Below are 19,231 nucleotides of genomic sequence, written 5' to 3' on the forward strand. Positions count from 1 at the left end.
CTGGACAACCAGTCAGTGTTCAGTGCTTAAGATCGAGTGCAGGTTACATGCAAGACGAACAGCTTCTATTCTACTGATGGAAATGGTTATCCTTTACCCTCTCTGTATGAAACTGGACAAACATGTTTTACTAAGGAGGATCCTTACAGGCATTTGAAAGAGAGCAAGAGTGAGACTTTACTCATTTCTCATGGCTGGATTTGTCCCCGGATTCTAGAGATGAAAGGTTAGCATTACCTATTCACCATCTCTGTCAATACAGAAAGAAGGACTGACCAATAGCATCTGGCGCAGAGCTTCTTAATTGGAGTTTTAATTTTTGTTTTCTTTCCCGCTGTTTTGGTGGGGGGGGGGGACTGGACTGATTTTGCTGCATTAAAGCTCCATTGGCACCAGATACCCTTCAGCACTTTGCCTGACATCCATTCCTCGTGTGTCAGTTATTCAGCCATAAATGAGTATGTCCACTTCCAAACATACATGAACAACAGCACGGGTGTTCCAACAGAATTCCTGGGCATGGGAAGCCCAGGGAGACTTATTTCTCCAATGTGAGGAATGGTGTGAACTAAGACAAAATACAGTCACGAGTGGTTGTTAGGCATTGAACCTGAGAGCTTCTATTCTGTGTCACTTAGTAAAATAGCATGTGTCCCACAGTCAGCCTCAGTATCCCCCTGACAAGAAAGGAGTATAAATCCACTAGTCATACCCCTGTTCAGCAAGGAGGGGTATTTACCCACCCGAGTTAACCTCCCCTCCCTCCCCTTGTCTAGGAAGGGATATGTATCCACTAGTTACATCCTTCCCTGGTGTTTAGGAGTATCACCAGAGTGACTGCCCAGACTAGGAAACACAAAAAAGCAAGGCTTACATCTATATAGCGTCTTACTGGACTCGCAATGTGCTTCAGTCATAGAATCATAGAATCCCTACAGTGCAGAAGGAGGCCATTCGGCCCATCGAGTCTGCACCGACCACAATCCCACCCAGGCCCTACCCCCACATATTTACCCGCTAATCCCTCTAACCTACGCATTTTAGGATTCTAAGGGGCAATTTTTTTAACCTGGCCAATCAACCTAACCCGCACATCTTTGGACTGTGGGAGGAAACCGGAGCACCCGGAGGAAACCCACGCAGACATGAGGAGAACGTGCAAACTCCACACAGACAGTGACCCGAGCCGGGAATCGAACCCGGGACCCTGGAGCTGTGAAGCAGCAGTGCTAACCACTGTGCTACCGTGCCGCCCCTTCAACAAAGGATAAAATCATGCGGACTGTTTGCATAAAATTGGGTACCCTTCAGTATAGAAGATTGCGGGCCAATCTCATCAATGTGGTTAAAACATTAAGTTTCAACAGGGTAGATATGAAGGAACTATTTTCTCGAGTCAGTGAAGAAGTTTTTTTAAAAAGACTAGTCAGGGTTGCAATGTAGGAAACACAGCAGCCAAACTCCCACAAACAGCAATGTGGAAATTATCACAAAACTGTTTTATGTAAAGGGAAAAATATTGGCCGGTCACTGGGAATAATCTTCCTTCAAAATAATGACATGGAATCTTTCACATCTGCTTGAGAGAACAGACAGGGCTTTGATTAACAGTGCAGCTAGTGAGGGGTATATAGCCATTAGAACCATTCCCTCCCACCCACCCAAATACAGAATAGAAACACATAGAACAAAGAACAAAGAACAGTACAGCACAGGAAACAGGCCCTTCGGCCCTCCAAGCCTGTGCCGCTCCTTTGTCCAACTAGACCAATCGTTTGTATCCCTCCATTCCCAGGCTACTCATGTGACTATCCAGGTAAGTCTTAAACGATGTCAGCGTGCCTGCCTCCACCACCCTACTTGGCAGCGCATTCCAGGCCCCCACCACCCTCTGTGTTAAAAACGTCCCTCTGACATCTGAGTTATACTTCGCCCCTCTCACCTTGAGCCCGTGACCCCTCGTGATCGTCACCTCCGACCTGGGAAAAAGCTTCCCACTGTTCACCCTATCTATACCCTTCATAATCTTGTACACCTCTATTAGATCTCCCCTCATTCTCCGTCTTTCCAGGGAGAACAACCCCAGTTTACCCAATCTCTCCTCATAGCTAAGACCCTCCATACCAGGCAACATCCTGGTAAACCTTCTCTGCACTCTCTCTAACGCCTCCACGTCCTTCTGGTAGTGCGGCGACCAGAACTGGACGCAGTACTCCAAATGTGGCCTAACCAGCGTTCTATACAGCTGCATCATCAGACTCCAGCTTTTATACTCTATACCACATCCTATAAAGGCAAGCATACCATATGCCTTCTTCACCACCTTCTCCACCTCTGTTGCCACCTTCAAGGATTTGTGGACTTGCACACCTAGGTCCCTCTGTGTTTCATGTGACATGTGGAGACATATGTCTCCATTAGAATCACCATCACCACCCCTCCCCCCACAAACTAATGAAAGACATACACACTCTGTCAACACTCCCCCCCCCCCCCCCCCACCTCTGCAGACGAAGGATGGATAAATACACTGGCGTCAGCCCACTCCCTCCCCAGCACAGGGTAGGGAGGGGTATAAATCCACTATAGCTCCCACCAGGCTTTGGAGGAGTATATAATCACAGGAGCTTCCACAGTCTAAGGAGGAAAAATGTCCATGAGAATCACTCCCTTCCCCATTTTACACTTCTGGTTCTAATATGGAGAATTCAGCTGGAAAATTGCACATCCCTGGGATTGGGGTGAGAAGAGCTCAGGCGCCAGGTATGAAGCCACCCATGCTTGGAAAGCCTGCTGTTCATGAGGAATGGTCCTTAGACAGGATCATGGGGTTTCTGATGGCCCTTGAACTTTAACCTTTGTAGCAATAAGTATCTCCAGGAGACGAGGGAAGAAAATTGTGAATCTGTGTAAATGGTCATTTGTAGATGAGTTCAGTGTTCATGAGCAGCCTGCCTATCAGATTTCTAACAGTTGTTTATTTGTGTATGTTTTAGGTACAGCCTCACTCTGTGGCAGGGATCAATTGATCCCATCACTGTGGAAGATCTCTTATTCTTCAGAGACAACAGCAATGTTGAGCAAATCTACTACGACATTTATGACCCTACTTTGTCTAAATTCAAACAAATTGCATGTATGTATTCAAGTTTCTTTTAATTAATTCTGCTCTCTCTTCCACTGCACATCTTTTTGATTTGATTTATTATTGTCACATGTATTGGGATACAGTGAATAGTTTCTTGTGCGCAAAACAGACAAAACATACTGTTCATAGAATACATAGGGGAGAAGGAAAGGAGAGGGTGCAGAATGTAGTGTTGCAGTCATAGCTAGGCTGTAGAGAAAGATCAACTTAATAGAAGGTAAGTCCATTCAAAAGTCTGATGGCAGCAGGAAAGAAGCTGTTCTTGAGTTCTTAGGGCAGATCAGAGCTCTGCTGTGAGGCTGTTGACATTGCCTCTGTTACCTAGTTGATAAAATGTATATGTGAGCACAGCTTGCAATCAATCTTCATCTGGTCAATCTGCCTCCTTGTGGGAAGTTGCCCAGACTCTGTTCAGAGGTTCCTTATTCCAGCACGTTTGGTGTCATAGAAGTTTACAGCATGGAAAAGGCCCTTCGGCCCAACTTGTCCATGCCGTCCTTTTTTTTTTAAACCCCTAAGCTAGTCCCAATTGCCTGCATTTGGCCCATATCCCTTTACAGCCATCTTACCCATGTAACTGTCTAAATGTTTTTTAAAATACAAAATTGTATCTGCCTCTACTACTTCCTCTGGTAGCTTGTTGCAGACACTCACCACCCTCTGTGTGAAAAAAACTGCCCCTCTGGACCCTTTTGTAATTTTCCCCTCTCACTTTAAACCTATGCCCTCTAGTTTGAGACTCCCCTACCTTTGGGAAAAGATATTGACTATCTAACTGATCTATGCCCCTTATTATTTTATAGGCCTCTATAAGATCACCCCTCAGCCTTCTACGCACCAGTGAAAAAAGTCCCAGTCTATCCAGCCTCTTCTTATAACTCAAACCATCAAGTCCCAGTAGCATCCTAGTAAGACCCTTTTGCACTCTTTTTAGTTTAATAATATCCTTTCTATAATAGGATGACCAGAACTGTACACAGCATTCCACGTGTGGCCTTACTAATGTATTGTACAACTTCAACAAGACATCCCAACTCCTGTATTCAATGTTCTGACCAACAAAACCAAGCATGCTGAATGCCTTCTTCACCGCTCTGTCCACCTGTGACTCCATTTTCAAGGAGCTATGAACCTGTATCCCTCGATCTCTTTGTTCTGTAACTCTCCCCAATGCCCTACCATTAACTGAATAAGTCCTGCCCTGGTTCAATGTACCAAAATGCATCACCTCGTATTTATCTAAATTAAACTCCATCTGCCATTCTTTAGCCCACTGGCCCAATTGATCAAGATCCCGTTGCAATCCGAAATAACCTTCTTCACTGACCACTGTGCCACCAATCTTGGTGTCATCTGCAAACTTACTAACCATGCGTCCTATATTCTCATCCAAATCATTAATATAAATGACAAATAACAGTGGACCCAGCACCAATCCCTGAGGCACACCGCTGGTCACAGGCCTCCATTTTGAAAAATAACCCTCTACAACCACCTTTTGGCTTCTGTCATTAAGTCAATTTTGTATCCATTTAGCTACCGCAGCCTGGATCCCGTGATAAGAACATAAGAACATAAGAAATAGGAGCAGGAGTAGGCCATCTAGCCCCTCGAGCCTGCCCCGCCATTCAATAAGATCATGGCTGATCTGAAGTGGATCAGTTCCACTTACCCGCCTGATCCCCATACTTAACCCTATGCAACAACTTACCATGTGGTACCTTGTCAAAGGTCTTTCTAAAGTCCATGTAGACAACATCAACTGCACTGCCCTCATCTACCTTCTTGGTTACCCCTTCAAAAAACTCAATCAAATTTGTGAGACATGATTTTTCCACTCAAAGCCCTGTAAGGTGCTGTAACCCAACCTGCTGCACAATGTGAATTTTCCACTGTGCGTTTACGACTTCAATACGGCTGCTGTCAGTTGTTGCCTAAGTATTAAACTTCTGAGTAATGACGGCAAGTTGGGCAGGATTACCCAGGTCAGGCACAGCAGTTTAAATACAGACCAAAGCACCAAAACGTCACCAGCCAACTGCAGATAAAATTTCATCTAGTGAATTCAATATCAAATCAAGTGGAGAGAGAGAAAGATGGGGTTAAGGGAGTTATAAGATAGAATTAAAAAGTATAAATGTTAGTACACATTTTTTATTTTTTTAAATCTCTAATAATTGTTAAAATATGAAGACCTTACAGTTTAATTTTCAGTGTTAGAGAGGTTGATAGTAATGAAGGCTTCCCTTTATTTCGATGCTGAATGACTCAATGAGATACTGAAGCTTCAGGAGAAGCTGGTGAACTCGGACAACAACTTCCTGATTTCTGTGTTAAACAGCTCATGTGTGATCACTTAATATAGCTGAGCGTTTATTCTACAATAATGATCAGTGCTAATATCCTTACCATTATTTTTACTGCAAAATCTGAACTGTTTTGCCTTTAGGCCAGTTCATCTGTCCCTGATGGCTATCCAGTGATCCTTGCTGGAAGGTTTGGTTATTGGATGAAGACAGGATTGAACTTGGTTGCACCCTCTTTCCCCCCCTTGCTCATCACCAACACTGGTGGAATATTTTAACATTATCTAGGTTCACGGAGGCCTGTGTGTATCAACCTCTTCAGGGGAGGTGGGGAGAGATTTGAAATAAAGCAATAAAATCTGAATGTAAATTTAAGTAGTTTCCTGCAGAGTCAGAATTCAATTTTATGCAGTTAATCTACTTTCATTGTGCACAGTGCAAACAAATCGTAGCAGAAGATTTTACCCTGGTGGGGAACTACTGGACTACTTCCGCCATCAAGGCCTCAATGAGCTGCAGATCAACTGGTTTGACATTGGAACCACATTGCTTAGCTTGAAAGAATTACTTCAAGGTAACACCATTTTTGATCACAGGATTTATCGTCACAACAATTTCAAGCCACTGCCTCCTCAAACCTCAACCTAGAAAGAAAATAATGAAAATTAAAGTTATTAAAAAGTTAGAATTAATAAAACAACCAGGAAATATAGGTTTAGGTAAAAACAATTCAACAAGCTACTTGCTAGATCATTTTATCTTGGAGAGTGCTCGTGTCTGCTGAGTTGTATCTTGCATGTGAAGCAGCTGATTTATATAAACCATTCACTCCTTATTCTATCAAAATCACCATCACCAATGAATCTCTCAGTTCCGTGCCACATCTTCACCCAAGTCAATGTGAATGGAATTAATTCTGTGCTATTCTGGTGCTTCTAAATTCCTCTGATGTTGGAATCAGAGGAATTTGTCTATATGATGCTATAGACATATAAAGTAAATCTATACTGTCCCAATGAGTATTCCAAGGTCATACAGGACATGAGACAGTCAAAGAGTAAAGTTGTCTCTATGCTGACTCAACATCTAATATTGTAGAACCGGACACTGAGGATATGCTGCACCAGTGAGATCTATCAGGTCATAGAGTAGGCTCATAATAATCTCCCTCCATCATGCCCCAATTGTGTAACTTTACCTCATTTTAAAATATTTAAAAATGCCATTGAGTGAAATTTAATTATAAGCTGTGCTGGGCAGTGGCCTCATACTACAGGGAAATGGCATGAACTGCATTATACACCTGATAGCCAGTCAGTGAAGGAAGAAGCCAGAGACATTCACACAATGAATTATCACAGGTATATATCTCCTAGCTTATCTCATGCCCTGTGTCAGTAAGTATCTCCTTTTTTCTTTAGTAAGTGTCTTTTATATGTGCTCAAGTAACCATCTAATCAATGCTGTCCACCTGTATACACTTAACCTTAATTGATATCTGACTGGAGTACTTAAACCTTTTCCTCAGATATGTTCCCCTTGTGTGACCAACAAAAAAAACAGAGAATCGACTCAGATTTCACTTAAACAAAACCTTTCTCTTTACTTAGCACTTTACCAATTCTCAACATAAATCTACATTAGTAAGTTGCAACACTTATTTTAACCTACTCAACTTAATTCGTTTAACTTCAACCTTAACTTTAACTCATTTAACTTTAAACTTGTTAACACTGGTTTAACTTTAACTCTAACTTTAAGTTTTTGGCTGAAAACCAATAGTACCTGCTTGGGTGAACTGGCCAGGTTTGCCTTGGGTATGAATCTTCCTCGTGGTTTCTTTGTCCTTTATCTTCAGGACACACATTGCAACTGAGATTCTCGCGTTTCCACCGAGGACAAAGACTCAAAGTACCTCTTTTATCCTAAACTTTGCACATTCTTCCAGAAGGTTCTCTGGCACTCAACTAATGATACCATCGGAAACTGCTCACAATGTTTGATTATAGCCAATGGAGTAAACAATTCCCGAATGTTTATACGAAGTTGATGTAGTTACATAGCCTCACCCTATATGGAATCAATGGCTCCAGGATGTCTTGCACCCATCCAAACAACCATCCTTATTTGGTCAACACAAGAAGTGTCAGGTCACATCTCACAGGACAGGTCATGACTTGCTGCAGCCTTCTCTGACCTACATCGGTGTTTTGACACAACTTGGCTAAAATTCCCAGCATGTTTAATTCTCAATGTCACTGTTACCGTTGCCCATCCAGCTACACAATTAAAAAGACCGGCTACAAACTCAGTCCCTAACAGCCAACAGAAGAAACAGGTTTTAACCTTATTGGTTTGATGCGCAAGAGGAGGCAAGAATTTTCTCTGGCAGTGGTGATATTACTAATGATACAGGCATGAAAGTACAATAGGGCCACAAAGGCTAACTTCAGAGAGCTTGCAAAGACCTTTGCTTGTAGAAGTCCTGATAAAAACGCTATGTAATGTAATTGGAGAGATATAGACACTGAACAGGTCAAAGAATGCTTTTGCTTCTTATTCTTTGACCTATGGTATCTCAATAACACCTCTATATCTAGATATAAACTCAGTAGAGATAATGCCACTTTCACTTCAGCATATATGAATGCTAATTATGACTACAATTAATGTGCAATACAGATTGTTTTAAATGTCAGAGACTTTATTCAATTTATCACCTTTGAAAAAAGTAGTTTTTTAAAGAAAGACAGATTTTTCATTTATGCAGCATATTTTACATTGTTGAGACATTCCGAAACACTTCACCAGTCCAAGGGAATTAGTGTGATGGTTATTATTTAGGTGAATGCAACAGTCGATTTGCACATAGCAAGGTCCCATAAGCCACAATAAGATGAGTCATCAAATAAATTGTTTTAGCACTATCCGTTGAGGACATTGGAGAATTAGTTTGTTCTTCTTTGAATAATGCCATGAGCTCTACCAAAAGTGCAGCCCTCCCTCAGCACTGAATTAGTGTCACTCCAGATTGTGTGTGCAGGTATCTGGGGTGGGGCTTGAACCCACAACCTATGATTAAAAAAAGTGCTACCACTGAGCCAAACTGACCAGTTCTGGTCGCCACACTACCAGAAGGACGTGGAGGCTTTAGAGAGAGTGCAGAGGAGGTTTACCAGGATGTTGCCTAGTATGGAAGGGCTTAGTTATGAGGAGAGATTGGGTAAACTGGGGTTGTTCTCACTGGAAAGACTGAGGATGAGGGGTGACCTAATAGAGGTGTATAAAATTATGAAAGGCATAGATAGGGTGAACGGTGGGAAGCTTTTTCCCAGGTCGGTGGTGACGTTCACGAGGGGTCATAGGTTCAAGGTGAGGTTGGGGAGGTTTAACATGGATATCAGAAGGACGTATTTTACACAGAGGGTGGTGGGGGCCTGGAATGCGCTGCCAGGCAAGGTGGTGGAGGCGGACACACTGGGAACATTTAAGACTTATCTAGATAGCCACATGAACGGAGTGGGAATGGAGGGATACAAAAGAATGGTCTAGTTTGGACCAGGGAGTGGCGCGGGCTTGGAGGGCCAAAGGGTTTGTTCCGGTGCTGTATTGTTCTTTGTTCTTTATCAATGGAAATCAAATTGCCTTTCTACCTCTTCATTTTGAAAGTCTCTCTCTTCAAATATATACATATATAGTTTGTTCTCTTTAGGTTACTTCTGAGACATTTACCATCCAGGCATTGAAAGGTTGGTACCATTTCTCACCAGTTAGATCAAGGCCTGAAACTCAGTGCATAAGGATCACAAGAGTGAACTTGCAGCCTCTATCTTCCTACCAGGGGCTTGATGAGGGCTGAGTAACGGGATATAGTATCGATATAGCAGCAGGTAACAATACAGCAGGGGGTGGAGGTGGTTCCATTAACGGCATAAAGTGCTGAAATGAAACATCAAGACAAGATCATAACTTTCTGACAGAAGCCAGCAAGTTTAGGTGAGCTGAGAAAGAAATGGGACAGTAGGATTTGATGTTATCATGATAGAAGGTCATACTGACAACTAATGTGAGGTTTATTTTGGATGACCAAGTATGGAAGAATTCAACATAATTTGTGCATATGCCTGCAGCCGAGGCAGATGATTGTGGGATCCAGCAATTAGCCCTTCTTGGGTGCCTGATATTTGATTCCTGCAATCCCTGGATTATGCCCACTTTATTCCCAGTTGGTCAATGATTTCACTATTGTTCTGTACCTTTATTATCTCAGTGTTTGGTATTCATTTTATGTGGTGACATATTGTGCGGTTTTGACTGTTTAGTAAAAATGAAATGTAAACATCTGATGTAGCCTGAACACAACATATAAATGTTGTATTTTCAATTTATTAAGGAAATGATGGAGGAATGCTTATTCTGAATGTGAAGAGAGAAGCTAATAGTGCCGTTCTGATGGTAGAGAGTTCGAAAGACGGATCGGAATTTCCTTTGGAATCAGCTCTAAGTCAGATCTTAAGTTCATCAAAACCATGGGGCATCTACCTGAAGATAAAATCCCAGCAGGCACTGACCCAAACCCTGTATCTGCTTCAGCGAGCTTACACAGCACACCTTCTTCACAAGCCTGTCTGGGTCAGCATGGACATCTCTCATGGCAGTTTTAGCATCCCTGGATACATAGAAGGCAAGCAATTCATCAAAACCATAAATGAAATATTTCCTTTTGTGACTGTAGCTCCAAGCTGGCCAAATGAAGCACTTGCCCAGGGTTACACACAGCCATTAGTGGAGAACATGTTAAATCTTTGTCAGGGGCTGTGGCAAACTGTGTCCTTCCAGCTTCAGGCTGTTGCTCTGGGTAAATCATGGAAGGCCACCACTGAACTACTGCAGGCTTCCCCCAGTTACACTCTGACAGTGGAGCATCTCCATCAACAAGGCACCTACACAGATGGGTTTCAGGGGCTGATCAACATCCGAACATACAGCACTCAAAGGATTTACTACCGTTTACCCCAGGATTATAGAAACAGCTTTCAAATTGATGTCTTCACTTCATAAAAACTAATTTGTGATTCTTTGTATTTGTGACCTACCAATCCTGTCTCTCAGGCAGGCAAATCATTGTCACGCTCTGCACCATTAAGTCCTTAGTCCTGAACCACAGAAATTATTCGCTGAATTTTGTCACATACATAAGCTACAACCTAATTAACTTTCAATATTTTCTCAGTTTAATACAGATTAAGATTTTTATACCAAAGATCGTTTTCCAGCTATTGATTGTAAAATTTGATGAAAAGGCCAGTACGCATGAGTTGGGGTGCATTGTACAGTTTTACTCACTTAGCAAGTTGCAATTGTGTTCTTCAGTTTTCCCCATTAAACAGAGACCTTGACACCCCCTCCCCACCCCCCCCCCCATTCATCTACCCTTGCAAAGGTAACACGAAATGCAATGAAAGGTGTCATCTCATCAATCACTAACCTACCATGCAGATTTGTGCAAGCTCACATACACAGACCTCAGCTTCACATCCATCAGTAACAGATTGCAATGCAAGCTGTAGATATCTTTTACACTGAGGTTTCACGCAAAGACATTTCAGTTTTCTTAGTGACTGCAGCTAAGTGACGTTCGACACAACAAACTTGTCAAGTCACATATGGAGTGACACCCACTTTAGTTCCTGCGTGATCTACTTTGACAAATCTCGCTTCATCCATTTAAATGTGATTCATCTCATTCTTTCTGATCATTAACCTCACTAACATTTTCACAAATATTGGCAGCTGTTTATACAGGTTTGTGTCCTCTGTGCCCACCTCTATTCCCACCCAGAGGTAGCATAGCCAGTTAGTACTTCCACAGTTAAATTGTTTTTTGCTTCATTCAATCATGTATAGCAGGACCTCACGTATAGCAGAAGATTCTCACAGCTTGCTCTCCTTTTGATGGTCACATTCAAATGGCAATGTTGGATTTTATTGGAAGAAACAATAATTTAGAGATGGGCAGAACAGGTTAGAGATCATGTTCAACCCAGAATCTCACTGAATAGTACACACAGTCCATTTGACCTACAGTCAAGCTAGATATTCTAACTTTTACCCTCCAGAAGACGCATGACTCATCCATGTCCCACACAGGCATGAGAGTAACTACCATGATTTGGAAGCAAAAGGTCACACTACATGAATCTGCTGAAATTAATTTGAGGTGGTAACTAGCAAGGACTCTCGGACACTTCCTCCTACGTCCCCCTGGACCACAACACCCATCACCGAACATGAAGCCACTGTTTCCAGGACTGTCAATTACCCTATCACCTTTGGAGATCTTCCTTCCACAGCTTCCAACCTCGTAGTCCCCCAATCCTGTGCAGCTCGCTTCAACCTGCGCCCCAAAATCTACAAACAAGACTGCCCATCATATCAGCCTGTTCTTGCCCCACTCATTTCTTCCTATTCAACTCAATTCTCTCTCCCTTTGTCCAGTTCCTTCCCACCTATATCTATGATTCCTCTGATGCCCTACATCATATCCACAATTTCCAGTTCCCTGGCCCTAACTGCCTCGCTTTACTATGGTTGTCCAAACCCTCTACACCTCCATCAGCCATAGGGCTCTCTGCTTCTTCCTCCAGCAGAGGCCTGAATAATCCAAGTCCTCTATCACTCCTCTTCGTCTTGCTGAACCTCCTCTCTCTCTCTCAACAATTCCTCCTTTAACATGTCTTACTTCCTGCAAATAAAAGGTGTGGTTAGGGGTACCACATGGATCCTGCTTATGCTGTCTTTTTATGGGGTATGTGGAAAATTCCCCATTCCAGTCGTACTCCGACTCCCAGCACTCCATCGGTACATCGACGATTATTTCGGTGCCACTTTATGCTCCCATCTGGACCTGGAAAAGTTTATCGATGTCCAAAAAAATGAGGCATCTTGAGATATGACGGATTAGGTTGCTGGGTCTTGCTAATCACACTGCTTATAGGGTTTTAAAAAATCAGAATTACTTACAGAAACTAGCCAGTCAGTTTGATACACAATAGCTTGGGGCAGAGATGAACTTTCCATATGTAATTAATTGTATATGCATATGTGAGTAATATGTGACAATTGGATTGCTCCAGCAGGAAGGGCAGAACAGAATACCTTAATGGCAGGTAAAGGGTTAAGTCATTTAATTCATAGACCAGTATCTTGGGGACTCCTTTTAAGTCTCTGCTTTTCAACTGTATTTTTGGTGAAATCATCATTTTAAATAGTGGAAATGGCTGAACACCTGAAGTACTCGAGACAAACTCTCTCATATCTTTCAATAAAGCTTTAAAACAACGTTGAACGGTATATCTGAGGTTGACTTCCACCCAGCCAGCAGTCAATCTGAAGCAGTCATTACCACATGAGGCAGTCTCTTCATTTATGCATGTGGAAATAACCAGCAGAATTTTGCTGAATGCTGGCTTAGAGTGAATTTCAGCTTGAGCCATTGCCTCCAGGTACAGTGGTCTCAGGCTAGGTGGATGTGGTGATTTAATTTTCTTTCCTCATGGCTTTTTTCCCCTCTCCTCCTTATTGGAACTGAGCTCCAAGAGCAATAGCCACAACCTTGACAGGAAGTGGCAACAAGCTTTTCACCTGCAGGATCCTAAACAGTGCTTGAGAACAAGGTCATTGGAATAATGTTCCTCTCCTCTCTGCTAACCCACTAACACTGTAGTTCCCTGGATATTAAACTGGGGGACCTTTCCTTAAGTCAGTTTTTCATTGGCCACATTCAGTGGAGCTGGTGATTAAATTTTAACAGAATGATTGCCCTTTAGCTGAACCTCTCTGACACTTCTCAAGTTGCATAATTTTTGTAAGTCTTCACGATATTTCCAAAAAATCCCCACATTTAGTTATTTCACTGTCATCTTTTAAACACTTCCAGGAGCTTGCTGATATTGTGGCAATACTGCAGAATGTTTAACTTGAATTATTTTCATTTGTAACTGGCTGATTTTATAATGTTTAACAGGCTATTGTGTTATGTTAGTGTTTCATAAAGGTTTTCATTTAAACTTTTTAATGATCAATAAAGTACACACCCATGTTAAGTGTTTTTATTCAGTGTTTGTTGTGGGTTCTCTAAAGGCTAGGTATCGCCAAAACTTCAGCCAATACAAAGACACTCAAACCCAGTGTCTTGGTTTAAAGATGTATCTTTATTAACCAACGATCAAAGGAAGAGATAACGTTGGTCAGTCCAATGCCTCTCTACAGAGAAGGTTCTGAGTTTTCCAATACAACTCCGGTTACAATGCACGGATTGATCAATTATACATTTCTCATATCAAATTCTCTCGCCTTTCATTAGTTATGATCAAATCATCTTCAATATAAATCAATCATTAATAACACTTGTCACATACTTTAGCCAATTGCCTTCTATCCTCTGATGTCATGGGATTTCATTAGTCTGTAGAATCCGAATGCTTCCTCCCTCTGTTGCTGATGCTTCTTCCTCTGTTGTCCAGTAACCTCTGACGCTTAACTACAAACGTCAAAGGTTCCCACCAACTCCTGCTACGTCATTGGCCAAACAAGACAGATGTATGTTCTCACGTCTGAGAAGGGACCTATCTTATCTGGATAGTATGAAAAACTCTGTTCGCGAGTAGCCCTGAGAACCTTACTGCTAGCGACTTTCACTGATAAGAACTTACACATTCTGAGGTTTCAGTGTCTCCAAAGAATGTGGTTCTGCCTGCTAAGGTTTCATCCCATCATTCCTTGCAACAGTCTACACTTGGCTAAAGTGCACAATTTTATAAAATATAGTTAATACATTTAACATACCAAAATACATGTTTATATTAGAAATACTTGTTCAAATCTCATTCTTATATGCCATTATGCAGGCAATCTCCCTGTTAAGCTATTTGTCTAATCTGAGGTCATTTCACTTAATGCTAGTTTTTTTTCGTGACTTAAATTCCTGATTATTTTCAATTTCTCTCACCTACGAGGATTTTCTCCCCAATAGTGTTATAAATGGCAGAATTCATTCACTGGAAATGAGGGCTGCGATTCTCCCAAAAGTGCTGAATTGGCGGGAAAATTGTTTTGGATCCCGACTGTTTGATCAGTTCAGCTTCTCACTCGAATCTCCGCACTCTGAGCACTGCAGAGGTCGCAGCCATGAATATCATTAAAAACCCAGGGGGCGGGGCCTATTCACACTGGAATTTGACAGTTCTGGAACTCTGCGCACGCGCAGTGGCCCCAATCTATCAGACTTCCCATTTTCTGGCCAGCTCGATCACTGGCCAGCGCGAGACCCCTCCAGCTCCCCCCCCCCCCCCCCACGGCCCCACCCCCCCCCCCCCACAACAATTCCCGGGCCAGCCCTGAACCCCCCCCACCCCAGAGCGCCCCGATGTCCAGCCCCACCCCGCCACCCCCCCAGCAGTGGCAATCCCCTCACCTCGGCAGACCTCCCCACTGCTGACCCTCCTACCCTCCCCCAGCAGACCAGCCCACCCCGATCGCTGCCCTCCCTTCATCCCAGACCAATCGCCATGCAGAGTGGCAGCGGGACCCCCCCCACCCCCACTGATTGTCCATTGGCCCTGCCCACAACAGGCCCTGCCCCTTGGCACTGCCCAATGCCCAGTGGGCAGTGCAAGGTGCCCCCTGAGCATGGACATTTTGCCCCTCGGGCAGTGCTGGGGGCACAGGCTGGCACTGCCAGGGTACCCATGCCCAGGGGACACCACCCCCCTGCCAACCGACCCCCTGGGACCCCCCGATTGCTTCCCTTCATTCCGGCGGGGTCTCCCGCTAGTCCCCCCAACATGGAGAGTAACTCTAAACCCCGCCGGAATTAAGTACTCCTGGCGGGGTGGGAGATTCAATCGGGACCGGTAAGTTCCCGATAATTACATTGAAAACATATTTAAAATACATTAAAAACAGATTCAAATTACTTACCTGCCTTCCCGCCGGTTTCCAGCGTGGTCTGACCGGTGACTGTTCGCCGGCTTTGGGAGATGCGCGTGCATTCCTGGCACATGCGCAGATCCCGGAACAAGGCCGGTGACGCGTATCTCCCACCGCGACCTGCCAGAAAAGTTGCAGGTTGCGATAGGAGTATCGTGGCCGAGCTTTCCACTAGCACATGGTGAGTCCTTGTAATCACTGTATTCAGTTCCCTGATGGTAACTTTGGCTAGCGTTAAATTGATTTTCTTCCAGCGTTTCAATGTTACATTGTAGCATCAACTGTGGTTTCAGTTGAAAGGAAAGGATAATTGACCGTGACCTAACGATAAAGTATCTTTTTGAAACCACACTCGCAACTCAAAGAGACACAGAATTGGCAAGTTTAGCTTTACAGAAAACATATACTTGCTTTAATGAATTTCCTGGCAGATTGTAAAGAATGCAAAAAGAATTTTCACTGTACACAGGCAAAATGCACAAAGTATTCAACAGGAACGACTCAGAGGCCAGTAACATGATCATCAATTTGATTTTATTTTAGTCTTATATCAGTGACAGCTTTTTACCTACATTCCTCATATATTCATCTTTAAAGTCAATTCTTTTGAAAATTAGTATAAAAATATAATGGATTAAATCTGGCAGTCTGCAACAAATTGCTGTACACAAGGCCGTTATTCTGTACAAAGACTTGGCTCAAATTTACACACATAAGCCAACGGCAGTAATCTCTGGTCTAAACAGATTACAATGCAGTTCTCAAACATCACTAGTGTTATTTCATTATGATGTTCCGTTTGCATTAGATCTCAACTAACTGAGGACAGTGCCCTTGGTACAAAAAACACACAAATGTTATGCACTGCGTTGCCCCAAAACGCTTAATCATCATCAGAATTTCAATTAATCAAAACTGGCATAAATCCCATTTACCCCATGAATTCACTCCTTTGCACCAATTTCAATGGATTGTGATGATGTGATTCAGATCATGTAGAAATAGATACTATTTCCTACATCTCACAAATATCACAAAGCTACGCTGGCTATATCCTTATTTAGTTCAAGAAATTTAATACAAGCCTCAATGACTGTGCAGAGGTCGGCAGAGAGTCCAGTGATGTTGCGGGTGATGTACGGGAGGACCCCAGGGGTTGCCTGTATGTAATAGGTAATCTGAAAAATAAAAGATAAGTAGCTCCATTATCCCCAGGCGCTGACAGCAAATCAACTGTGTGCTACGACCTAATTCTTTCCCTTTCATTCCAATCAAAGTAGGAACACGGTTTCCAAGTACAGATTTTGAGGAATTCCCCCAGTGGCTGCATTGGTACAGGAGCCATATAAAAATGGGAATGTCTCAGGCCTGTGTACTATGATGGGTGATCCTAGTGGTAGGAATGAGCCAGTGACAGTGGAACCATAAGTCTTAAAGGAGAGGGGTAATAGATGTGCACAGAAATAAAGTTATCGCTTAGGTGTCAGATTTTAACAGTAATTGTTTGGTTTCCTTGCATTTTGCTTCCTTTGGGCCGGTGAGGGGAGGATGGGAGTTTGAAAGCGATCTAAATGTCTTTTCCGTTCGCTAAATGAACCCACTGAATTACTGGAAACACTTATACATTTGAATTAAAGTTAACTTTGAACCACTTCAGTGTTAACAGAGAGACAGGCTGTGGTGTGTCAGTGAATGTTGTTTTCGCATCTTGGTCCTTCTGGAGTTTTGCACTTTGCATTTCAGCAATAATTCACATGAAGGGCTTATTTTCTGAATTGGTTATCAGTTTGAAGTTCTGTCCTCATGTTCTGAAACCAAGACCTCTAATGTCACAAGAAACATTTCCTACAGTCTTGCCACTGCATAGAAATGGCACCATTTCAGATCTGAAATGTGTTAGTGCAATCTACTACCTGGTATCACCTCCCTTGCATTCTGCTGGAGAATTTAAAATACACACTTTCAAAACAGATTACATTCCAGTAACAAGCCAAACAGCCTCCATAAATAAAAGGAAAACTTACACCACACCCACAGTCAGATTCCAATTCACAATCATTTCTCCATTAAAGAAAAATATTTATATCTGTCTATCTGACTTATTAAGTAAATAATATATTTGGATCGATTGATGACCACAGTTTATTAATGTGCTGGAGACCCCTTACCTTGGTGTGGGTGTCATCTTCCTCCCAAAGTGTAAAGCCAGCACACAACACTTCACTCCTGACAAGGTCCTTAGTTGGCGGGGCTGCAGGGAGACTAACCGATCGGAGTGCTATCAGATATGGATCCCTAGGAAGAAAGTTTACAACAGCAGACTGAATACTTCTATCAATGCTGAATGATATAGTGGGGTGACAAATTGGGACATTTCACTCACACTTTGATCCTTTAAAGCCAACAACCAACTCGAAGAATGAACACAAGTTAGCAATCTTAGAATAAAAGTTGCTACACTATAGCTTAGGTTTCTCACTTGGCTATTAAAACCAGTGCAGTGTTTGGGGACTGGTGTCCACCACAGGCTTTGCCCTGGTCCCAGATTACAGCCTGAGGGTCATTTGCATCTCCTGGGCAGACTGTGCAGCCTCTACATGGAGTCTGTTTGGAAGGACAGGAGAACTTGTCGGAGAGATGTCTTGGAGAACTGCTGCAGAATAATTTGGCAGGTGACCATTTAAAAAGTTTAATTTGTATTTTGCACAGGTGGGTTTACAGTTCATGGTGTCCCATGTTCACCTGTATTTCTGCTCCTCCCAACCTTATGCCCCTCCCGACCCCATCCTCACCCCACAGAATGCAAAGGCAGAAGCCACAAAAATACACAAATTGATCACCGCCTTTTAACATGTAAAAAGGCGCCTGTATGAATAATTGCGATGCGAGTCTTGAGGCATGCAATGAGATGGAAAAAAAAATCAGTTGATGACATCCCTGCAGCACCAGCCAGTGCAGGGTAGTGGCTTTGTCTGGCAGGATTCAGTTCTTTGTCATTTAGCATTTTCATCTAAACTTCTATCAAAAAGCACGTGAAATAAATCAAGAGTTTTCTTCAGAAATTCACTTCTACGCTGCAATTGCACCACTATTGTCACAAGTAACACTGGCAGTCTCAACGATGATCTTCTCTTTCCCCTTTAAAGTGATTTCACTGTCTCTAGTTTCAGCAAAAAATAACTTCCTGTATGCTTCTCATTATCAGAGGGATCTATATTTCTTTGTTATTGTTAGTGCCTCTGCTTCCACTGAGCTATAGCAATTTCAAACTTGCATGACAAAACTTTTAACTGAGCTAACAATTGCAGCATTCAATAAAGTTGTATCAGCATTTTGCAGTGATTTGCTGATGGCATTAATTCTTTGAACCAAAAGAGTAACAACAATATTGTACGTTTCAAACTTCTTTAAGGATTTTGCTTCAGCTTTCACACATGTTTTCTCTGAATTTGATGCGGCTATGTCTAATAAGGATTCCTTTATATCAGCAAAGTTCATTTTCAAAGCTAAAACAACATCTGCACGAGCTGACCACCAGGTGTTACAAATTCTTTTGACGGTCAAGCGTTTTCCATTTGTCTGCTCCAAACACAATTGCAGCATATTCCATTAATGCATGGAAATTGAAAAAAAAAGGCATACACATTTTGAACAAAGTCAAAAAAATGTACAGCTCTCTTGCAGGATTCAGCTGCAGCATTGCAGATTAAATTCAAGGAGAGACTGGAACGTGGGATAAATAATACCCAGGGGCTTGCATTGTTCAGTCTTGCTTGTAGACCTGAAT

General features: G+C 42.6%; 2 protein-coding genes across 4 annotated transcripts in view; one reads left to right on the forward strand and one right to left on the reverse strand.

The window, feature by feature from the left end:
- Window positions 1-13,558, forward strand: part of fam151a (family with sequence similarity 151 member A) — a 44,613-nt gene extending 31,055 nt beyond the window's left edge. Inside the window, exons 6-8 of the mRNA XM_078218244.1 lie at window positions 2,997-3,136; window positions 5,891-6,028; window positions 9,848-13,558. Coding sequence (XP_078074370.1) covers window positions 2,997-3,136; window positions 5,891-6,028; window positions 9,848-10,515 — 946 coding nt within the window. The 3' untranslated portion in view covers window positions 10,516-13,558. The remainder of the gene's footprint in view (window positions 1-2,996; window positions 3,137-5,890; window positions 6,029-9,847) is intronic.
- Window positions 13,559-15,836: 2,278 nt separating this feature from the next.
- The window catches only part of LOC144497261 (acyl-coenzyme A thioesterase 11-like), an 82,683-nt gene continuing 79,288 nt past the window's right edge, over window positions 15,837-19,231 (reverse strand). For all 3 annotated transcript variants that reach the window (XM_078218247.1, XM_078218245.1, XM_078218246.1), the window contains 2 exons: window positions 17,613-17,739; window positions 15,837-16,622 (listed from right to left, as the gene is read on the reverse strand). In XM_078218247.1, the coding sequence (XP_078074373.1) occupies window positions 16,476-16,622; window positions 17,613-17,739 (274 nt within the window). In that variant the 3' untranslated portion in view covers window positions 15,837-16,475. The remainder of the gene's footprint in view (window positions 16,623-17,612; window positions 17,740-19,231) is intronic.

Source organism: Mustelus asterias, chromosome 8, assembly GCF_964213995.1.
Source record: "Mustelus asterias chromosome 8, sMusAst1.hap1.1, whole genome shotgun sequence".
Taxonomy (NCBI): Eukaryota; Metazoa; Chordata; class Chondrichthyes; order Carcharhiniformes; family Triakidae; genus Mustelus; species Mustelus asterias.